The following is a 16,230-nucleotide window of genomic DNA, read 5'->3' as shown; positions in this document are numbered from 1 at the left end:
ACCATAAAAATAAATAAGACCGGATATAAACAATAACATAACTAACACGTCAATGTTTTCAAGTACCTCGAAGAATATATGTTGTCAGCTGAGCCTGTTTTTGTCTTATTGATATGAAACATGAGCAGCAAGTGAGTCTCTCTATGTTTTGACCATGTGTTGCAATACGAAGTGAGGGGGGCTGTCCTTAAACAACTCTTGAGCAAAGCATGGGATATCGACCGTTGGTTGTCATCAGCTTCAGACACAGACACCTTTTGCAAGTTTCACATCCACGCCACTCGAGTGTCTCACTAAGATGGGACACCCTTTTTTCCAACTTATTAAGAATGATCAAAACAAAGCAGTGAAACTGTTACAGTGTGACAGTTAATGAAGTGATTTTTTTTTAGTAATGTAATGATTTCGGTTTAGTTTTTAGACCTCTTTCCTAAGTCTAAAGTCTAGTTTTGGAAAATCTGATGTGCTCTTGCACCTATTTGTAGAGCAGCTATAAATAGGCCCCTGCTGGCAACACATGCGTGTCTATGATAGGCAGTTTCAGAGCCTTTCTTCACAGACTCTGGCTCCAAAGCAACACTGACAACATCTCAATGGTAAGTTGGAAAATGTGCCTAGTTTTAAGGTGAGCTCAAAACACCTGAATTGTGTTCCTAACACGTACAAGTAAATAACACTTCTTTGGTTTGTGTTTGACCACTAACAGCCCTTCCACAACCTGATAGCTGATCCTATTTATAACTTGCTCCAATGCAAAGTGCTTTGCTTGGTCAGAAAGGACAAGCATTGAGTCTCAACAGTGTGTCTGACTTTTATGTGAGCAAAGAGTGAATCTAATGATTTGTTTTATTAACTTCCTAAAGGTTCTGTTTCCATACTGAGGTGTTTCTTTTTTTTCTTCTTCAGGGGCTTTCACATGGATCACACCATCAAATCTGAGCTTTGAACTTTGACAAACTGAGGGCGTGAACACGGAGTAGTTTCATACTGTGGGCGACACATTAACCTTGGATTTTACAGTTTTTTTGTGAAGTGCTTCAGTGGACGATGACTTCCAGAAGGCCAATGACACGCTCTTTCTCTGGCAATGGGAGGACAAGCAGCTTCAGTGAAGAGGAGGGCAACTCTTCCAATGGCCCCCCAGAAACTCGCAATCCTTACCTCTCCAATGTTAGGCCTGAAAACAGGTACACAGCCTCATCTGTAATTCATTTATATGCAAGGGATGTGTGTTGTGAAGCAGATTTCTGGGTGTCATCTGGGTCAGATCAAGTTAAATTCATAACAAAACACAAAACCTATCTATTGTTTAAATTTGTTTAGCTGGAAAGAGTAAAAATCAAACAAGATTTTCATTGTGGGTACAATTCACATTTATGACATCAATTTTCTGTTTCCAGTCTACAAATAATTACAACAAGAAAGTGCTCCTGTTTTCAAAGAGGAGGGCAGTTATTAAACTACTTCATGTCGGGGTTTTATAAGTATACAAACAGATCTTAATGAATCATTGACGTCCTTCATTTGCCTCCTCTCTAAATAGCTATTCAAGGTATTCTCACTACAGGCCAACGAGGTAATCCATACTTTTAAAACATTCCTCCCAACTAACATCTTAACCACAAAAACTGGTTTACCGCAAGAATGAAACCCACACATGCTTGAACTGTAATGTAAGTGTCCGGTTTGTCCAGTGTTGCGTTCAGTTTTTCAGTGATGAACATCGGTCGTAGTGTTGGATTGACAACTTTTTGTTTTGCCTGACATCTCACAAGTCTCTGTGTCACTCCGTCACAACCGTCACTACCAGAGATTTCCATTAACACCCTTTTCTCTTATTAAACAAGTCATTTGAATGAACTGCACAGAGGGCAGGATGTCACTGAAAAGAGACTGAAGTTTAAAACTGTCTTTGAAAGCAAGAAATTGACCCTCTGATTCATTCGTGTTTGTTTCCAGGAGCACATTGTGCAGCGTCATGGCTCAGCTTACCGAGGACGTACAGCCGTCCTTTGAGACCACCTTGAAATCCAAGGCAGTGTCAGAAAACTGCAACGTGAAGTTCTCCTGTGTGGTAACAGGTAGGCCTGTTTGTTGGCATGCCTCAGCTTGTTGTTTGTTGGAGTAACTGAAACGTTTCAGATATTGTGTGATGTGAAGTGACAGGATGTGACTAATCTGAAAACAAAGGAAGGATTTCACTCCGAAGGCACCATAAGAACTGCTTTATTCTTCATGAGCTGCTCCTCAAAAGCAACAGACCATGAGAATACTCGAGCTGTTTTCTCAAGATGTTTTAACCGCAGGCCAATTGGATGGGTGGGGTTGTCCAACAGCAGCAACTGTTCCAGCAGCTGACACATCACAAACATGATGCAACAGTGTAAAACACATGCCAGGAGCAGGACACATAAACTTTGTTGTGGGTTTGCCTCATTTATTGCTGTTGTTTGCATCACTTCGTAGTTATTATGCAACTTTTTGTGTTTTTTTTGTCACCCTGTGGTGATTTTATGTCTCTTTGAGGTAATTGTGTGTCTTTTTTGTTGTTGTTTTGTGTCTCTCTGTGTTTGTTTTGCCTGTTTTTGTCGAAATTTTGTGTCTCTTTGCAGTTTCTTTGCTTCTCTTTGTGGTCATTTTGAGTCTCTTTCTGGTTGGTACTTGTTAATTTGAATGAAACTTTGTTGGTAAAGGCCAATGGGACCCCTGACATTTTGGCCCCTGGGCCTGTGCCCCATAGGCCTGTACAGTGATCCATCCATGAGTGCAAACTTTTGTTACAAATACTGATATAGTTCTCTGTGGCACGAGGAGTGTAATGTTGATGATCCAGAGGCAGTTGGTTCATTACAGTCTATCCTTGTCTTTAGGTTACCCAGCTCCAGAACTGAAATGGTACAAAGATGACATGGAAATGGACCGGTATTGTGGACTCCCAAAATATGAAATTCGTCGTAATGGAAAAATCCATACCCTCCATATTTACAAGTATGTAGCAAGAATCATCTACCTTTATCTATCTATTATTCAATTATCAAAGTATTAGACATGCAGATTTTTGTTTTTTGTTGGTAACTGTAACGCTGTCAGTGCACCTATAAAATGAGATTAATAAGTGTTTCTGTTTTCAGCTGCACGTTGGATGATGCAGCCATCTACCAGGTCTCAGCAAGCAATAGCAAAGGTATTGTCTCCTGCTCGGGTGTTCTGGAGGTTGGCACCATGAACGAGTTCCAGATCCACCAGAGGTTCTTTGCCAAGCTGAAGCAGAAAGCTGAAAAGAAAAAGAAAGATATGGAGGTGCAGGCCAAGCAAGGGGATAAAGAAAACATTCAGAAAGAGAAACCGCAGGTTAGCCCAGAACGTCCTCCAAGAAAGCGACATATCCCAAAACCAGAGGAGAAGCCGGCGGTGAAGAAACCTGAGGCTGTGGAACAACTGGGAGCTGCTGCAGAACCTAATGGTATTATCTCCGAAGTCGAGGAAACAGCCCCTGTGACATCTAAAGACCTGGAGGAGATATCTCCATCTGAGGAAACCATGGCCAAAAAGAAAATAAAGATCTCCAATGGTGTAGATGCTGGGGTTAACGGCAACAGCAGCAGTAACAAAAACCATATGATGGGAAATGGAGGTGAAAACTGTTATGATGGAGGCTTTGGTTTAGCACAATTTCTGGCAGAGGCTCTCCAGGCCCAAGCTGCTGAGGAGAAACTGAACTCAGCTCGAGGGGAGAAACCTGTAGAGATGGATTCACCTATTGTAAGTGCAAGAGAGCAAGAGAGGATGCGGAAAGTAAGGGAAGAACAAGAAAAAGCTCAACAGGAAGAGTATGAGAGAGAGAAAAGGAGAGAAGAAGAGTTGGCCATAGAGAGGGAGCGAGAAAGGGAAAGGGCGTTGGAGATGTCGCATACAAAACACGGCTCAGAAGTCAGACATCACGGCAAGGCTCGTAAGGATCACGAACACCACAACATCCAGACCTCCATCTCCTCTGTGCTCCACTCAGTCAAAGACTTCTTCTTTGGTAAGAGCAAGAAGGACTCTCATGAACACATTGAGAACAAGGAGAGAGAGGCTAGTCGCTCGCCTGCCTCAACGCCGCCATCATTTCGGCTGCAACAGGAGCACAACCGAGTGTGCAAGCCTCTCACTGAGGACATTGTATCTATGGAAATAGATAAACCAAAGGAGCCTTTAGAGTATGTAGGTATGGAACAGTCAGTGTCACTGAAGCCACATGAACATAAGCATGAAGACCGTGTTTTGCACACAGACCTGCCAGCAGCTCATAAATTGCCACCTGAGAGCGTAGAGGAGTCCACAGGGCAGAGTGCCAAGGTGGCTGATGGTGCTGCTGAGGCCATGGAGGTGTCTGTGGGGTTAGACAGCAGCAGTCCAGGTGAAGAAACGCCATTGTCTGGGCTTCAAGTTCTCACTGAGGTAGGTACAGTGGTCTTAAACGACAGCTGGCTGCCACTTTAGAGTTATATATAGACTGCCTTTGTGTGACAAGATAATACAAGATGAGCTACTTCAGGGCCAGAGCCTGAACTATGAACTATGACACAGTTTAGGCTTTGAGCTGCAGCTGGTTGCAAATGTGGTAGATAAGAAACATATGACTGCTCATAGATAGATGTTGTGTTCAGGAGAGCGTGTGGGATGGTCACACTGCTTGAAAACATACAGAAAATATCAGCGAGCAGCAACTGGTGGAGTGAGTCAGCCTGGCCGTGTGAGGCTGTGGTTTCACTGCACCGATATCACTCAAGTGCAACAAGCCATACAAGATAGCGTGGGAGAGTTGGGAACCATAAGAACCGAGCAACTTGCACCAAATATGCGTGGGGGTGGGGGATGTTGTGGATGTACACTGCACACTGTAAGATAGGATAGGGGAATATCTCAGATGTTGGCTGTGATGAGTGGGACACCAGTGCGTCAGAGATCATGATGAAACCTGAATGTCAGAAGTGGTTCTCACATTGCAAACAGGGCTTTGCATGACAGAGGGCCATTAGGTCTGGACGAGCGGGAGTAGAGCGGCAGGTCTCAGCATGAAAGGAGGGCTTTGTCACATTGGACACATTCCTCACCGACCCCCCCTCTCTATATCTTAAAATAAACCTCTTCCTCATTAAGAGGAGAGAGGGGAAGGCAGTACTTCTGTCATCTCAGTGTTCAGCTTGGTGAGTTGTTTCATGTCTGTCATGTTTGGGGAACTAGGACGATCATGCTATGGTTAATGTGCTGTACAGTACATGCCCATACAGAAAGAAAGCTGATAGGAGGGACAGTGACTTTATCATTTTTGCTATATTTGGGTGTGCACTGATTCACTTCAGTTTGATCATGTGACGGTGAGCAGTGTTGGGAGGCTATAGCTTTGCATGCTACCTATTACTGAACACAGGAAGAAGTTGAACTACAGCAAAGCTACCACAGGTAGAAACATAGTTTGGTGTTAAAGCTACTTTAAAAAAGTAGTTCAGGCCACTTTGTTGAAAAATGATCAAATTGACAATGTTTGCGTTATAGGCAAATATAACAAAATACAACACCAAAAGGTCACATGCTGGCAAAAATGCTACTCAGTTGAGTTTATTGCAAAAAGTGCCAACTTGTTCACAGGTCATAAACACCTCTCTATTAATGGGAAAAGGCAGGACTGTCAGCTTTGGTTTTGTATACAGTGTCCATGAGTCTGGGAGTATTGTACCAAGCAGGATTACTCAGTAGCCAGGTAACTTCTAAAATAGCATGCAACAAGCTTTTTGAAAACTGGTTAATAAATAGCAATAATCAATCCTTATGACTAATTGTGGTCAAAGGGGGTTCGATAACAGTTGAGAAGCAATGATAGAATACATTTTAAAACAGTTGCTTTCCCTCCATGGCACAAAATTTGTAGTTTTAGTGGTTAACTACACAAAAATGGCAAAAATGTTAAACTACTTGAGTCACTATACAAAAAGGAATGTAGCTGAACTACCAGCGAGCTACTGCAAAATGTAGTTTAACTACTAGTTTGATTGCTTGAAGCTCCCAACACTGACTGTGAGTCTTTTGGCTATTTGATATGGATTTGTTTATTGACTTTGACTTTGTTTCTGTTGATGCCTGAGTCACTCTCATTAGGTAGTTTAGAAAAAAAGCAGTAAATTATACGGCCATGTTAAATGGAAATCCACTGTAGTCATAGCCAAACTTTACAAGCGTGCACATATTGTCAAAGACCCAATCTCAACAGATAGGTTCAGCTGCACATATAAAAAAAAGTATGTTATTTCTGAAACTGTGTGTATCATTCAATTTGCCTGTTTGCTTAAGGAGAAAGTAAGGAAGAATTTGTTGAACTTCTGAAAGTTTATGTGGCTATTTTAACCCATCAAAACCAATATTTCTCTTAAAGTCAGATATTTCTATTATAGATATTTATATTTAAATGTACTCTAAGTTTGTGAATTGGTGTGTTCCGTAAAATGTGAATGAAACACAGCAGATGTACTGAATTCTACACTGTCCATTCACATCTAGTTTTCTGGTGCACAGTGACACGTGGAAAGGGGAACTAAACATTATCCACCTGCAGAGCGATTGTTTGCCCATAATGTGGAACTACAACTGTGCATTAGCTGTGCTGGTGGTATAATGTGAGACCTTGTGAATGTCTAGCTGGAGGAAGTCAAACGATTAATGCGGACAGTGTTCTCTCACGTGGGTGTTACACCTATTTACACACAGAGGTGTAGCGATGACCACAGCTTCAATTTTTAGAATGTGACACCAGTTCCCTTCCATCGAAAGCAACAACTTCTTTTTTTCTTGGTAGTCGCTGCTGGCTGGGCCCAACATGTTGTCACGAGGCCGCATGTGGCTTCATCACTCTCCTGCGTTCATTTTAATGGTGTGAACAGCCAAAACAGGGGCAGTGAGGGGAAACACCCAGCAACACTTCTATATGTAGCGTGCAGCTTTACCTATGTATCTTCTCGTTGGTATGCACAATTAAATTTAAGATAGTGTTGTAGTCTTCAACAGCTTCATGATGATAACAGATCTATGCAAATCATGCATGTTATGATTTTTTTTTTTTTGTTTAGAGACAAGTGATTATTGACTGCCCAGCAAGTTCTTTGTGTAAACAGCACATCTGTGTCAACCATGTGGGAATTCCCCTGTCCCTGTTTCAACATAAGAGGCATGGCACACAATCATTTTTAAACTCCCTTTATCATAGACATAAAAGTTAGTATAACATGTATGTTTAGTTAGGGCTCAATTAAAGGACAATTTTGAAGTTTAAAAAAAAAAAAAAGATAAACCCTGTTGAAAAGAATCTATACATTGAAGTGGACCCTCGCACGTTTTGGTTTCAGCTATGCCTTGCACGTGACGTGAGGTTAAGAGGTTCCTGAAATAAGCTGACATGTCATAAAACACTTAAGTATCTAGAGTTCTTCCGCATATTTGTTTGAACTATTTTCTGTTTACCTTTCAGCTAGTAATTGATCAACTTGGGTCACACACTACTGCTCTCCTCTCTGTTGGGAAATATAACACTGCATTGCAGTATCACGTTTGTCGTGTCACTGTCCATACCTCTGTTGATTTATGTTAGAAAAACATGTCTCAGTCTAAAAATGTTTAAGTGGCAAAGTTCACCGCAGTAAGTCTGTTCTAATGACCCTCTTAAAAAGCCTGTAAGGTCCGGTGTGTGGGATTTAGGGGGGATATATATAGACGGAAGTGGAATATAAAATGATAATTATGTTGTCTTTTGTGAATAATCGCCTGAAAATAGGAATAGTTGTCTTTTCATTACCTTAGAATGCTGTTTTTATCTACATAGGGAGCAAGACCTTATCCATGGAGCTCACTATGTTGCGCTGTTTCTACAGTAGCCCAGTGCGGACATACGAAACACTGGCTAGAGATAGGGCCAATGAGTTTTTGTGTTGGCCACCACAGTTAGCAGCCCCTCTGCGGCAAGCCAAACAGCATCAGAAAAACACTGATTTTTACGTGAAACTGCTTTATTTAGTGTTTTTATGAGTTTTAGATATCTGGTCCCTTTGTTGTAGAGAGGAAGAAACCTCTGCGCCATATTTGGCTGTCAGTAAAAACTTCCTGAGCAGAGAACACTGCAGGAATCCTATTAGTTAGTCCATGCTTGGCACACAGGAGAAGTTTCAGCTGGTCACAATCTGCAGTCCTCGATGCTGGGTGCCACCAAATCCTACACACTGCTCCTTTAACCCCCTCAACACGACACTAAATGGGGTTTTTTTTCTCAATAAATGTGCAGTTTCTTTGCCACTAACAAATCAAGCTGTTAAAATTATCTTGCATGCATAGGGAGTAAAACCAGCTGTGTTGAGATGTGTGTGTTTCAGAGAGTTCATTGAGAAGGGGTTAGGGTTGCAATGAAGTGCTAAAATGTTTTATTTGTTTACTTTTCATCAGGCTGAAGAGAAAGATTCTCACATAGTATCTGTCATCAAAGAGGTTCCCTTGCATCAGCATGATTATGCGGTAGTTTCATCCCAGCTTAATCATCAGCCTGCTCAAGATGAGTCTTCACCAAGGGAAGAAGTATCTGTCTTGCCACAGACCCAAGCCCCTTACAAAGAGGAATGCCCCCCCACATCCACCCCCACAAGTCTGGAAGAAAGCTGGACTCCCCCTCGCAATCTTATCTCAACGTCAGACAACCACAGCCTTGAAGAGGCACCCACCGGAACTTCACAGGAAGAAAAGATGAGTGTCAAGATGGGCAGAGAGGGTGAACCAGACACAGACAAGGGCCGCTCCTCCAGTGTGTTATGTGAGGAGGAGAAAGCTGAAGTGAAATCAAACAAGCAATCGTCCTCAGATATAAACAGACCTGAGGTTACTGAATTAACAACACGTTCAGTGGAAGAGAGAATAGAGCCAACTGAGCCTAAAACACCAGATCAGGTGCTTTCACCTCTGCCTGCAGTGGCAGCATATGGTGTCGAGGGAGATCATGTGAAAGAACAAACTGGATGCACTTCACTGATTCAGGAAATGAATTTAGGACTTCCGCCCACTGAGGCCCCGGAGAGTTTAGAGAAGGGTGACCTAAATATACAGCAAGAGCACACTTCTACAGTGGAGGTAAGCGCTGAAGGCCACAATGTCAGTGCAATGCAGAGTTCAAACACAGGTCTTAGAAGCAGTGAAGAGGGAAGCAAATTAGAAGGGGTATTGATTTCTGCTTCTGATTTAGAGGTTAACTCTTCTGACGATCTAAAAACACAAGAGCAGGCGATTTTAGAAGGCGAAAGCACTGAAGCAAAGAGTTTACAGTTTGGAGTGGAGGCAGAAAAGAGGAGTCCAGTCACAGCAGTGGAATCAGATGAATCAAAAAGCCTCTCAGTAACACAAAACCAGGAAGGTAATGCTTATGTTTTGGAGGAACGCAGTACTGTTGCACATCAAGACAGCAGGGAGGGACAGCAGGGTCCGCCCCTAATGAATATTCCACAAATCCAAATATCTATCATTGAAGACACCCCAGATATTAAACCACCTGTGGCAGGTGTGAACTCAGATGAACAATTTATAATCCCAAAAATTGAAATAATGGAGCCTGAGCTCAAAGAGTGCACTCTGCCACTAACTATTTTGGCACTGAACAAGCAAGAATCAGAGCCTGCTACACTGCAAAATCATGATGTAACTCTTGAGTCTGAGGTTATAATCCAAGACCAGAGTGCGGTTGATTCTCCAAGCTTGCTGCCCACGCAGAGAGGTATGCAGAATGATATCAATCTCTCACCTATGGAGAAAGTAAAGGAAGTTGCACAATTGGATGACGAGACAAAAATGTTTGAGCAGCCAAGCGTGAAAGGCAGTGAACAACTCCCTCAAATGGACTACGCATCAGTTCCTGTTATAAATGTTTCATGCACCGATGACAAGGAGGGTGAGGTATTTATAAGCACCCGTGTTTCAGATACACAGCGGCCTTTCGAAACTCCAACGGTGCCAGTGTTTGTGGTGCCGCCAATCTCTATCACTTGTCATGAAAGTGATTCTGGACTCAGCCTGCCCGCTCAGAATGTGTGGACAGAAACAGAAACTTCAGCTGCCACACAAAGGGGAACAAAGCGTGACACTGACAATAATAATACCACTGTGCCTGAAAAAAATCAAAATAGAAAACAGGATGTAGAAGAAACATCAGAAAAGAGTGTTAAAGAAAACACTACCTCTGTACTAAATGAAGCTCTAACACCAAAGGTTGGTGACAATGTGCCTTCATTTATTAAAACAGCAGAAGACAACAATGTCCCTGAAATCTTAAAGACAAAATCCCTTAAAGAAGCTAAGATAGAGAATTCTATGTCTGTTGAGAGACTGTGCTCTAAACCCCCAGCACATCCATCACTGAGTCCAGCCAGTCTCCGCAAATTCATGTCCAAAGCTGCTCCAGACTCAGACGCAATCACTGGGGGGGATAAGGCAGACGAAGACCTCAGTGGAGGCTCAACACCGACATCATCCCTCTCCTGTGAGAGCAGTCCCCGTCTGAAGCGCAGAGACAGTCTGTCACTCATCCGCTCTGCCACGCCTGAGGAGCTGGCCTCTGGAGCTCGTCGCAAAATCTTCATCCCAAAAACTAAAGAAGATGGAGATGGAGCAGTGGTCGGTGCGCTGGATACTCCAGTCAAAAAGGACACCCCCTACATGTCTCCCAGCCAGGCTCGCAGAGCAGCGTTACTACAAGCTCCCACAGGACAAAACACCCCACCCGTGGAGAGGCGCTCTCCGCTGCTGGTCCGCAGAAAGGCAACATTGGAGGTGCCAAAAGTGGTGGAGGAGACTCCCACAGAAGAGCCAGTCAGCACCAAACAAGAGGAGAAACCAGCTGCAAAGAAGTTTGACCCTTTGAAAGGCAAAGAATCAATGTTTTGTTCTGCATGTTTTCCAATTAGAGCTGTACCAGCTTGTTTGCAAAATGTCATAGCTCATTTACACAATGACTTACTCATCATCTTACTAAATATGAAGCAGAAAATGCACAGAATACAATATGGCTAAATACTCATGTCACATAACTTGGATTTGAGTCAGACTTGAGTCACAAATTTGTTGAGTGTAGACTTGACTTGACAGATTCAAAAAAGACTTTCAACTCAACTGCAACTTTGACACCAATGACTTGTGACCTCAGTTGGACTTTAGCCTTTTGTCTTCAAAATACTTGATGACGTCCTCCAACCCAATGGTTTAAATAGTATATTATTTTAAAAGTGTGCCACAAGTCTATTCATTTCCCTTAGATTCCTGAATTATCTAACTTTAAGATTAATCTTTTTATTTCATTTAGGACATAAATCATAAAACATGCATCAGCATACAGTGTCACTTTAAAGGATGAATAGTTGATGGTGGCACAGTGGGAGGGCAGCACGGTGGAGCAGTGGTTAGCATTGTTGCCTCACAGCAAGAGGGTTCCTGGTGGGGCAGGGCTGTGCGAAGTCTGCACCCCTCACCCCATGGGCACACCATGGGCTCCAGCCCCCCCCCCACAACCCCCAACAGGATAAGAGGTTGAAGCAATGAAATGAAAAAGATGAATGTTGATGAAAGGATGAAAGGATGTTTTCTTACAGAAGACATCTTACAAAGTTTTAGACATTCATTCATTCTGTTGTGGTGCTGGTTGATAATGCTTTATGCTATGAAAGTGCAATATCAGCACATTTTTTATGATAATGTTTAGTTGCACTTGTTTAAACAAATAAATATAGTTTTTTTTAAATAGTGATTTTTTGTTAATTGAATGTTTTAAATACTCTGTTTTTAAAATGGCATTACATCTGAAAAGTGAAAAGTGCATCATGACCTATTTAGGACTTGGTGGGACTTGGAACTTGTCAGTTCTCACTTGGGACTTGATTCAAGACTTGAGCAAAGACTTCAAACACTTGAGACTTACATGTGACTCAAAAACAATGACCTGGTCAAACATCTGCTCTGTAGAATCGCAGGTGATTTGCTCGCAATACCACAATACAAACATTTCCGTGAAATTCTCGGCATAGTTTTTATTCTTTGTCAACACACGAGTCTGACTAGTGCTTGAGTGCTTGAGGACGTGGAAACATTAGAAAGTCTTGACTCTCCAGTACAGTATATATTTACCTTGCCCCCCTCCTCTCGCCCTATGCACCACCAGCTCCACAGGTCATCCGTAAGATCAGGGGAGAGCCGTTCCCGGATGCTTCCGGACACCTGAAGCTGTGGTGCCAGTTCTTCAACGTGCTCAGTGACTCCACCATTAAATGGTACAGAGACGAGGAGGAAATACTAGAGGTGAAGAGAAGGTAAATCCCCCTCTTGTCTTACAATGTCAACACGACTGCATCACCTGTAGCATAAATCAACAGCAGTGTCACACACATGTCACATTTTTTTCCCGCTATTGTTGTTTTGAGGATTTCCCACAAACATGCCTGGTTAAGCTGGTTCCAAACCAAAATGCAACGAGGATGAACCGGTTTATTTGGGTCTCAGGGTGCATCTCGTGGCCGTCTGTCAATCTCATATTCTCACTGCTGAGGTGTCCAGCTCATGTGACTGTGTACCCCACAGCTGTGACACAGAGAGGTGAATCTCTGGCTAGACACAGAAACTGTAACCTGACACAGTATTTTTCCCATCTCCAGGGGGCATTAAAAGTCTATATATGTGCTATTGGCTGCTGTGTCAGCAGACGGCAGCCACACAGCGCGGCCATATGTCTCACAGTGACACCTTGTGGGTTGTTTATGAATCTTTGACGTAAGGTACGACTCAGTTTGACGTGTTTGATGATCAGGTGTTTTTCCCCTTTCTCTCATCAAGTGGAGGAGATGAAAGCCAAGTCGCACTGGCTGTTGTTCTGGCATCCAACCATGACTGTGGAGTGTACGGCTGTTCAATCAGTAATGAATATGGGTCTGACACCACTGACTTCCTGCTCAGCGTAGAGAGTAAGATACAGCCTGCCTGGAAAAAATCAAGTGTGATGTGTAGATGTTATAATATATAGATAATGCTTTTAGGAGTCTTTCTTTTTTCTCTTTTACAGTTCTGTCTGAGATACTTCTAAAGGATGATTTGGAAGGTACATTTTTCAGTTAGCTATGTTTTTTTTTTTGTTTATAGTCTCTGTAAATTATTGTTCATCATAAATATGTGTTTCTGTTTGTCTTCAGTTGGAGAGGAGATCGAGATGACTCCACTGCTGTTCACCAAAGGCCTGGCCGACTCCGGCAGTTGGGGCGAAAAGTACTTTGGCCGTATCATGACCGAGACGGCGCAAATCGGGGAGGGCTGCGCTCACAAAACCAGCAGAGTGAAGGTCATTTACGGCCTGGATCCCATCTTTGAGTCTGGAAGCGCCTGCGTCATCAAAGTCCAAAGCCCCATCCCGTACGGGACCACGCAGGAGAACAACCTCACAGATAAAAATCTACAAATAACTAAGCAAGTGAGTGATGCATTTATGGTCTAACAATCTCTGGCAAACGAATTCCAATAATTCTGAGTGGTTATAATTACAGCACGTTGATTTGGCTGTTAAATTCTGTGTTGCCAGGAATGCAAAGTCCAAAACATGATTCGAGAATACTGTAAAATCTTTGCGGCTGAAGCAAGAATTCTTGAGAACTTTGGCTTTACACTAGAGTAAGTATCATGCGTATTATAGAACAGCTCTAATAATGAATTCTGTTACATTGCTTGTGATCAACCTACTGTTTGATTGTGTTGCCCACAGAGTGATTCCTCAATATCTGATGTACCGGCCTGCAAACTCTGTGCCATATGCCACAGTGGAGGCTGACCTTATGGGTGACTACGTCCAGTACTGTGGGATGGATTCTAAAGGCAAGCTGATTTCACAAACCGCCTCTGAGGTGGAGCAGAAATGCAGCACCTTCCAACATTGGCTCCATCAGTGGACGCATGGCAATTTGCTGGTCACTCGGCTGGAGGGTAAGACACACCTACGCAGTTATAACAAAAGCAATCGTCCTTCTATTTGTCAGACTGAACTTATTTATAATCTGTGATTTATTTTTACAGGTGTTGAATCAAAGATGACAAATATTCGAGTTGTGACCAAGCCAAAAGGGTTTGTATCTAAACCAGTACATGCTGTTGCATGTTGTCTGTTTTCTATTAGAATAGCTGGACTAAAAAGTTCTCCCCTGTATTTCAGATACCAAGGACTAACAGAGCACGGCTCTCCGGAAGTGTTTGAACAGTTCCTGACACACCATCAGTGCAACTACTACTGTGGACTTCTTGGCCTGCGCCCACTCAAGTCGCTGGAGCAGCAGTCCAAGGTGAAGGGCTCCAGGAGCCCCCTGCTCAACCGCAGGTTGAGCTCAAGCAGCCCACAGGTTCAGCGGAAAGGACACAGCCCTCAGATGTCTAGAAAGGCAAACTCTAGCCCAAAGGTGCCGAGAAAAGCTCAGGAGACAGAGGACAATAAATTAGACAACAAACCCAAACCTGCAGAAACTGTCGATGCTCTTGAAATTAGGTAGGAAGAAGCTGTGTCACACAAGATTTAATTGCTGTTAATGGTTTAGTATTATCTGCTGTTTATTTCCAGTTAGCAAAACCAAAAAGGACTTGAAGAGTGAGACTTACAGAAAAGGAATAGTTTGTTGACTTGACTTCTCATTAAGAATTACTGTGAATTTCTCAGTCGCCATTACAACTACAGTATGAGACATCCAGCCACTTACTGTGGTTAAAAGGCTCATGAGAATGTTTTGAGCAATGAGCACAGGGTTTTTAACCTCATAGCCCACATAACTTGAACAGAATGAAAACCAACACTGGGCCACATTAGAGTTGATGTAACACTTTTATATAGTTTGAAACACTTGCCTAAGAGTCTTATCAGCTCTATGAGACAAACACTTCTCCAAGCAATATCTGTCAACTCTGTCAAAATCATCACTGAAGCTCAGCCGCACTTCGCACTGTTAAATTTGCAGTTTGATTTTTTTCTTTTTAATGAAGAGATGTCAACATTTTTATATGATTTTATTTTATTTATGGAGACTAAAACCACAGCCACATCAGGGTGTTGAGGTAATGTATCCATTATTAAACGCTGCATGTTCATCTGTGATGTACAGAATGTGAGAAGGACGTAAAGTTAATTATAGAGGCGTTACTTATGGCTTGCATTAGAAATGCCTTCACAGCATTTCCTCACACAGCAAAGTTGAGCTCATGCTGTGGAATTACAGAACCGTTTTTAGATCGAAGATGTTTGTGTGCACTTTGTTTTTGGTAGTTTTAGAGTACTGTATCTGTTGCGTCTGTGTCTTTAACAAGTTGTCTTGGAGTATTTCAGTTCATTTTAATATATGCTGGTGAATGCGAAGCAATGAGCAGTAATGGGCTGCCAGTAAATTCTTCGGTATGCTCCTGCTCATTGACATGCAAACACACGAGTGTTTCTGAAGCAAGGAGGAAAGCCGCTGAATGAGTTCCACACAGTAATTCGGATCTGACCTATGGACTGTGACATGAATGCACACTGAATTAAATAACCAAAAGAGCAGACTCTGGATTTTCAGAAGCCTATTGAACACTTAGTAAGGCTCCCTGCAGGAAATCTGTAGAGTTTTACGGCAACTGACAATCCCCTTTCACTGAATGTGTGAGCTGTGACTTTTGTTAATGAGCAGTTGGTCTTCAGTCTTCAGTTATCTTGTGAGTTTGCACATTTACTTCTGGTTGAATTCCAACAGGAGCCAATTGCCTTTTACAAATAATAAAGAACTGAAAATAGCTCTGTAGGAATTCCCGTGATGGATTACCGGTTAACAATCGAGTGTCTTCAAAGTTTTCCGCAGTTAAACTTCAGGTGCCGTTACTTTACATCACTGTAATTGCATGATTGTTTATGATAGAAACATTTTAACACAGGTTGAAATATTGACCAGCGAATGACAGTGAAAGGTGTGGTGTCATGCAAACAAACTGTATTGGGTTTATGTGTACATAAAGTCAAAGTACTGAGTATCTGAAGTAGTGTGAAGAACAATCGTAAACGTGAGAGTGGGTGTGTGAATGAGTAAATGGATGAATGATTCAGAATAAATGTGTGTTTACAATGTGTGCTGTCTATGTCACGTTACATCATGTCAGCAAATGTTTTTTTAATAAATACGTAAAACATTT

The 16,230-nt window shown here is 42.4% G+C and overlaps 1 protein-coding gene across 4 annotated transcripts; it reads left to right on the top strand.

Annotated features, from left to right (window-relative positions):
• The first annotated feature begins 256 nt into the window (after window positions 1-256).
• On the top strand, window positions 257-16,229 carry alpk3a (alpha-kinase 3a). 4 transcript variants are annotated; one of them, XM_033635032.2, is made up of 15 exons: window positions 257-625; window positions 907-1,187; window positions 1,544-1,576; window positions 1,960-2,081; window positions 2,871-2,988; window positions 3,132-4,443; window positions 8,470-10,927; window positions 12,215-12,362; window positions 12,883-13,010; window positions 13,109-13,144; window positions 13,236-13,510; window positions 13,619-13,707; window positions 13,799-14,016; window positions 14,107-14,155; window positions 14,243-16,229. In XM_033635032.2, exons 2-15 carry the CDS (start codon window positions 1,048-1,050, stop codon window positions 14,571-14,573), a joined length of 5,457 nt encoding a protein of 1,818 aa, XP_033490923.2. In that variant the 5' UTR covers window positions 257-625; window positions 907-1,047; the 3' UTR covers window positions 14,574-16,229. The 4 variants fall into 4 exon arrangements, with proteins under 4 accessions (XP_033490923.2, XP_033490921.2, XP_033490925.2 ...); XM_033635030.2 differs by having other exon boundaries at window positions 258-596; XM_033635031.2 differs by lacking the exon at window positions 257-625 and adding an exon at window positions 741-816.
• The last annotated feature ends 1 nt before the right edge of the window (window position 16,230 follows it).

This window comes from Epinephelus lanceolatus, chromosome 5 (assembly GCF_041903045.1).
Source record: "Epinephelus lanceolatus isolate andai-2023 chromosome 5, ASM4190304v1, whole genome shotgun sequence".
NCBI lineage: Eukaryota > Metazoa > Chordata > Actinopteri > Perciformes > Serranidae > Epinephelus > Epinephelus lanceolatus.
This window is presented reverse-complemented; position numbering and strand designations above follow the sequence as displayed.

Coding starts and splice junctions, on each gene's coding strand:
- alpk3a (XM_033635032.2), top strand. CDS start 1,048: ATGACTTCCAGAAGGCCAATGACACGCTCTTTCTCTGGCAATGGGAGG. Junction 13,708..13,798: donor AACTTTGGCTTTACACTAGA/GTAAGTATCATG, acceptor TGTTGCCCACAG/AGTGATTCCTCAATATCTGA. Junction 14,017..14,106: donor GCTGGTCACTCGGCTGGAGG/GTAAGACACACC, acceptor TTATTTTTACAG/GTGTTGAATCAAAGATGACA.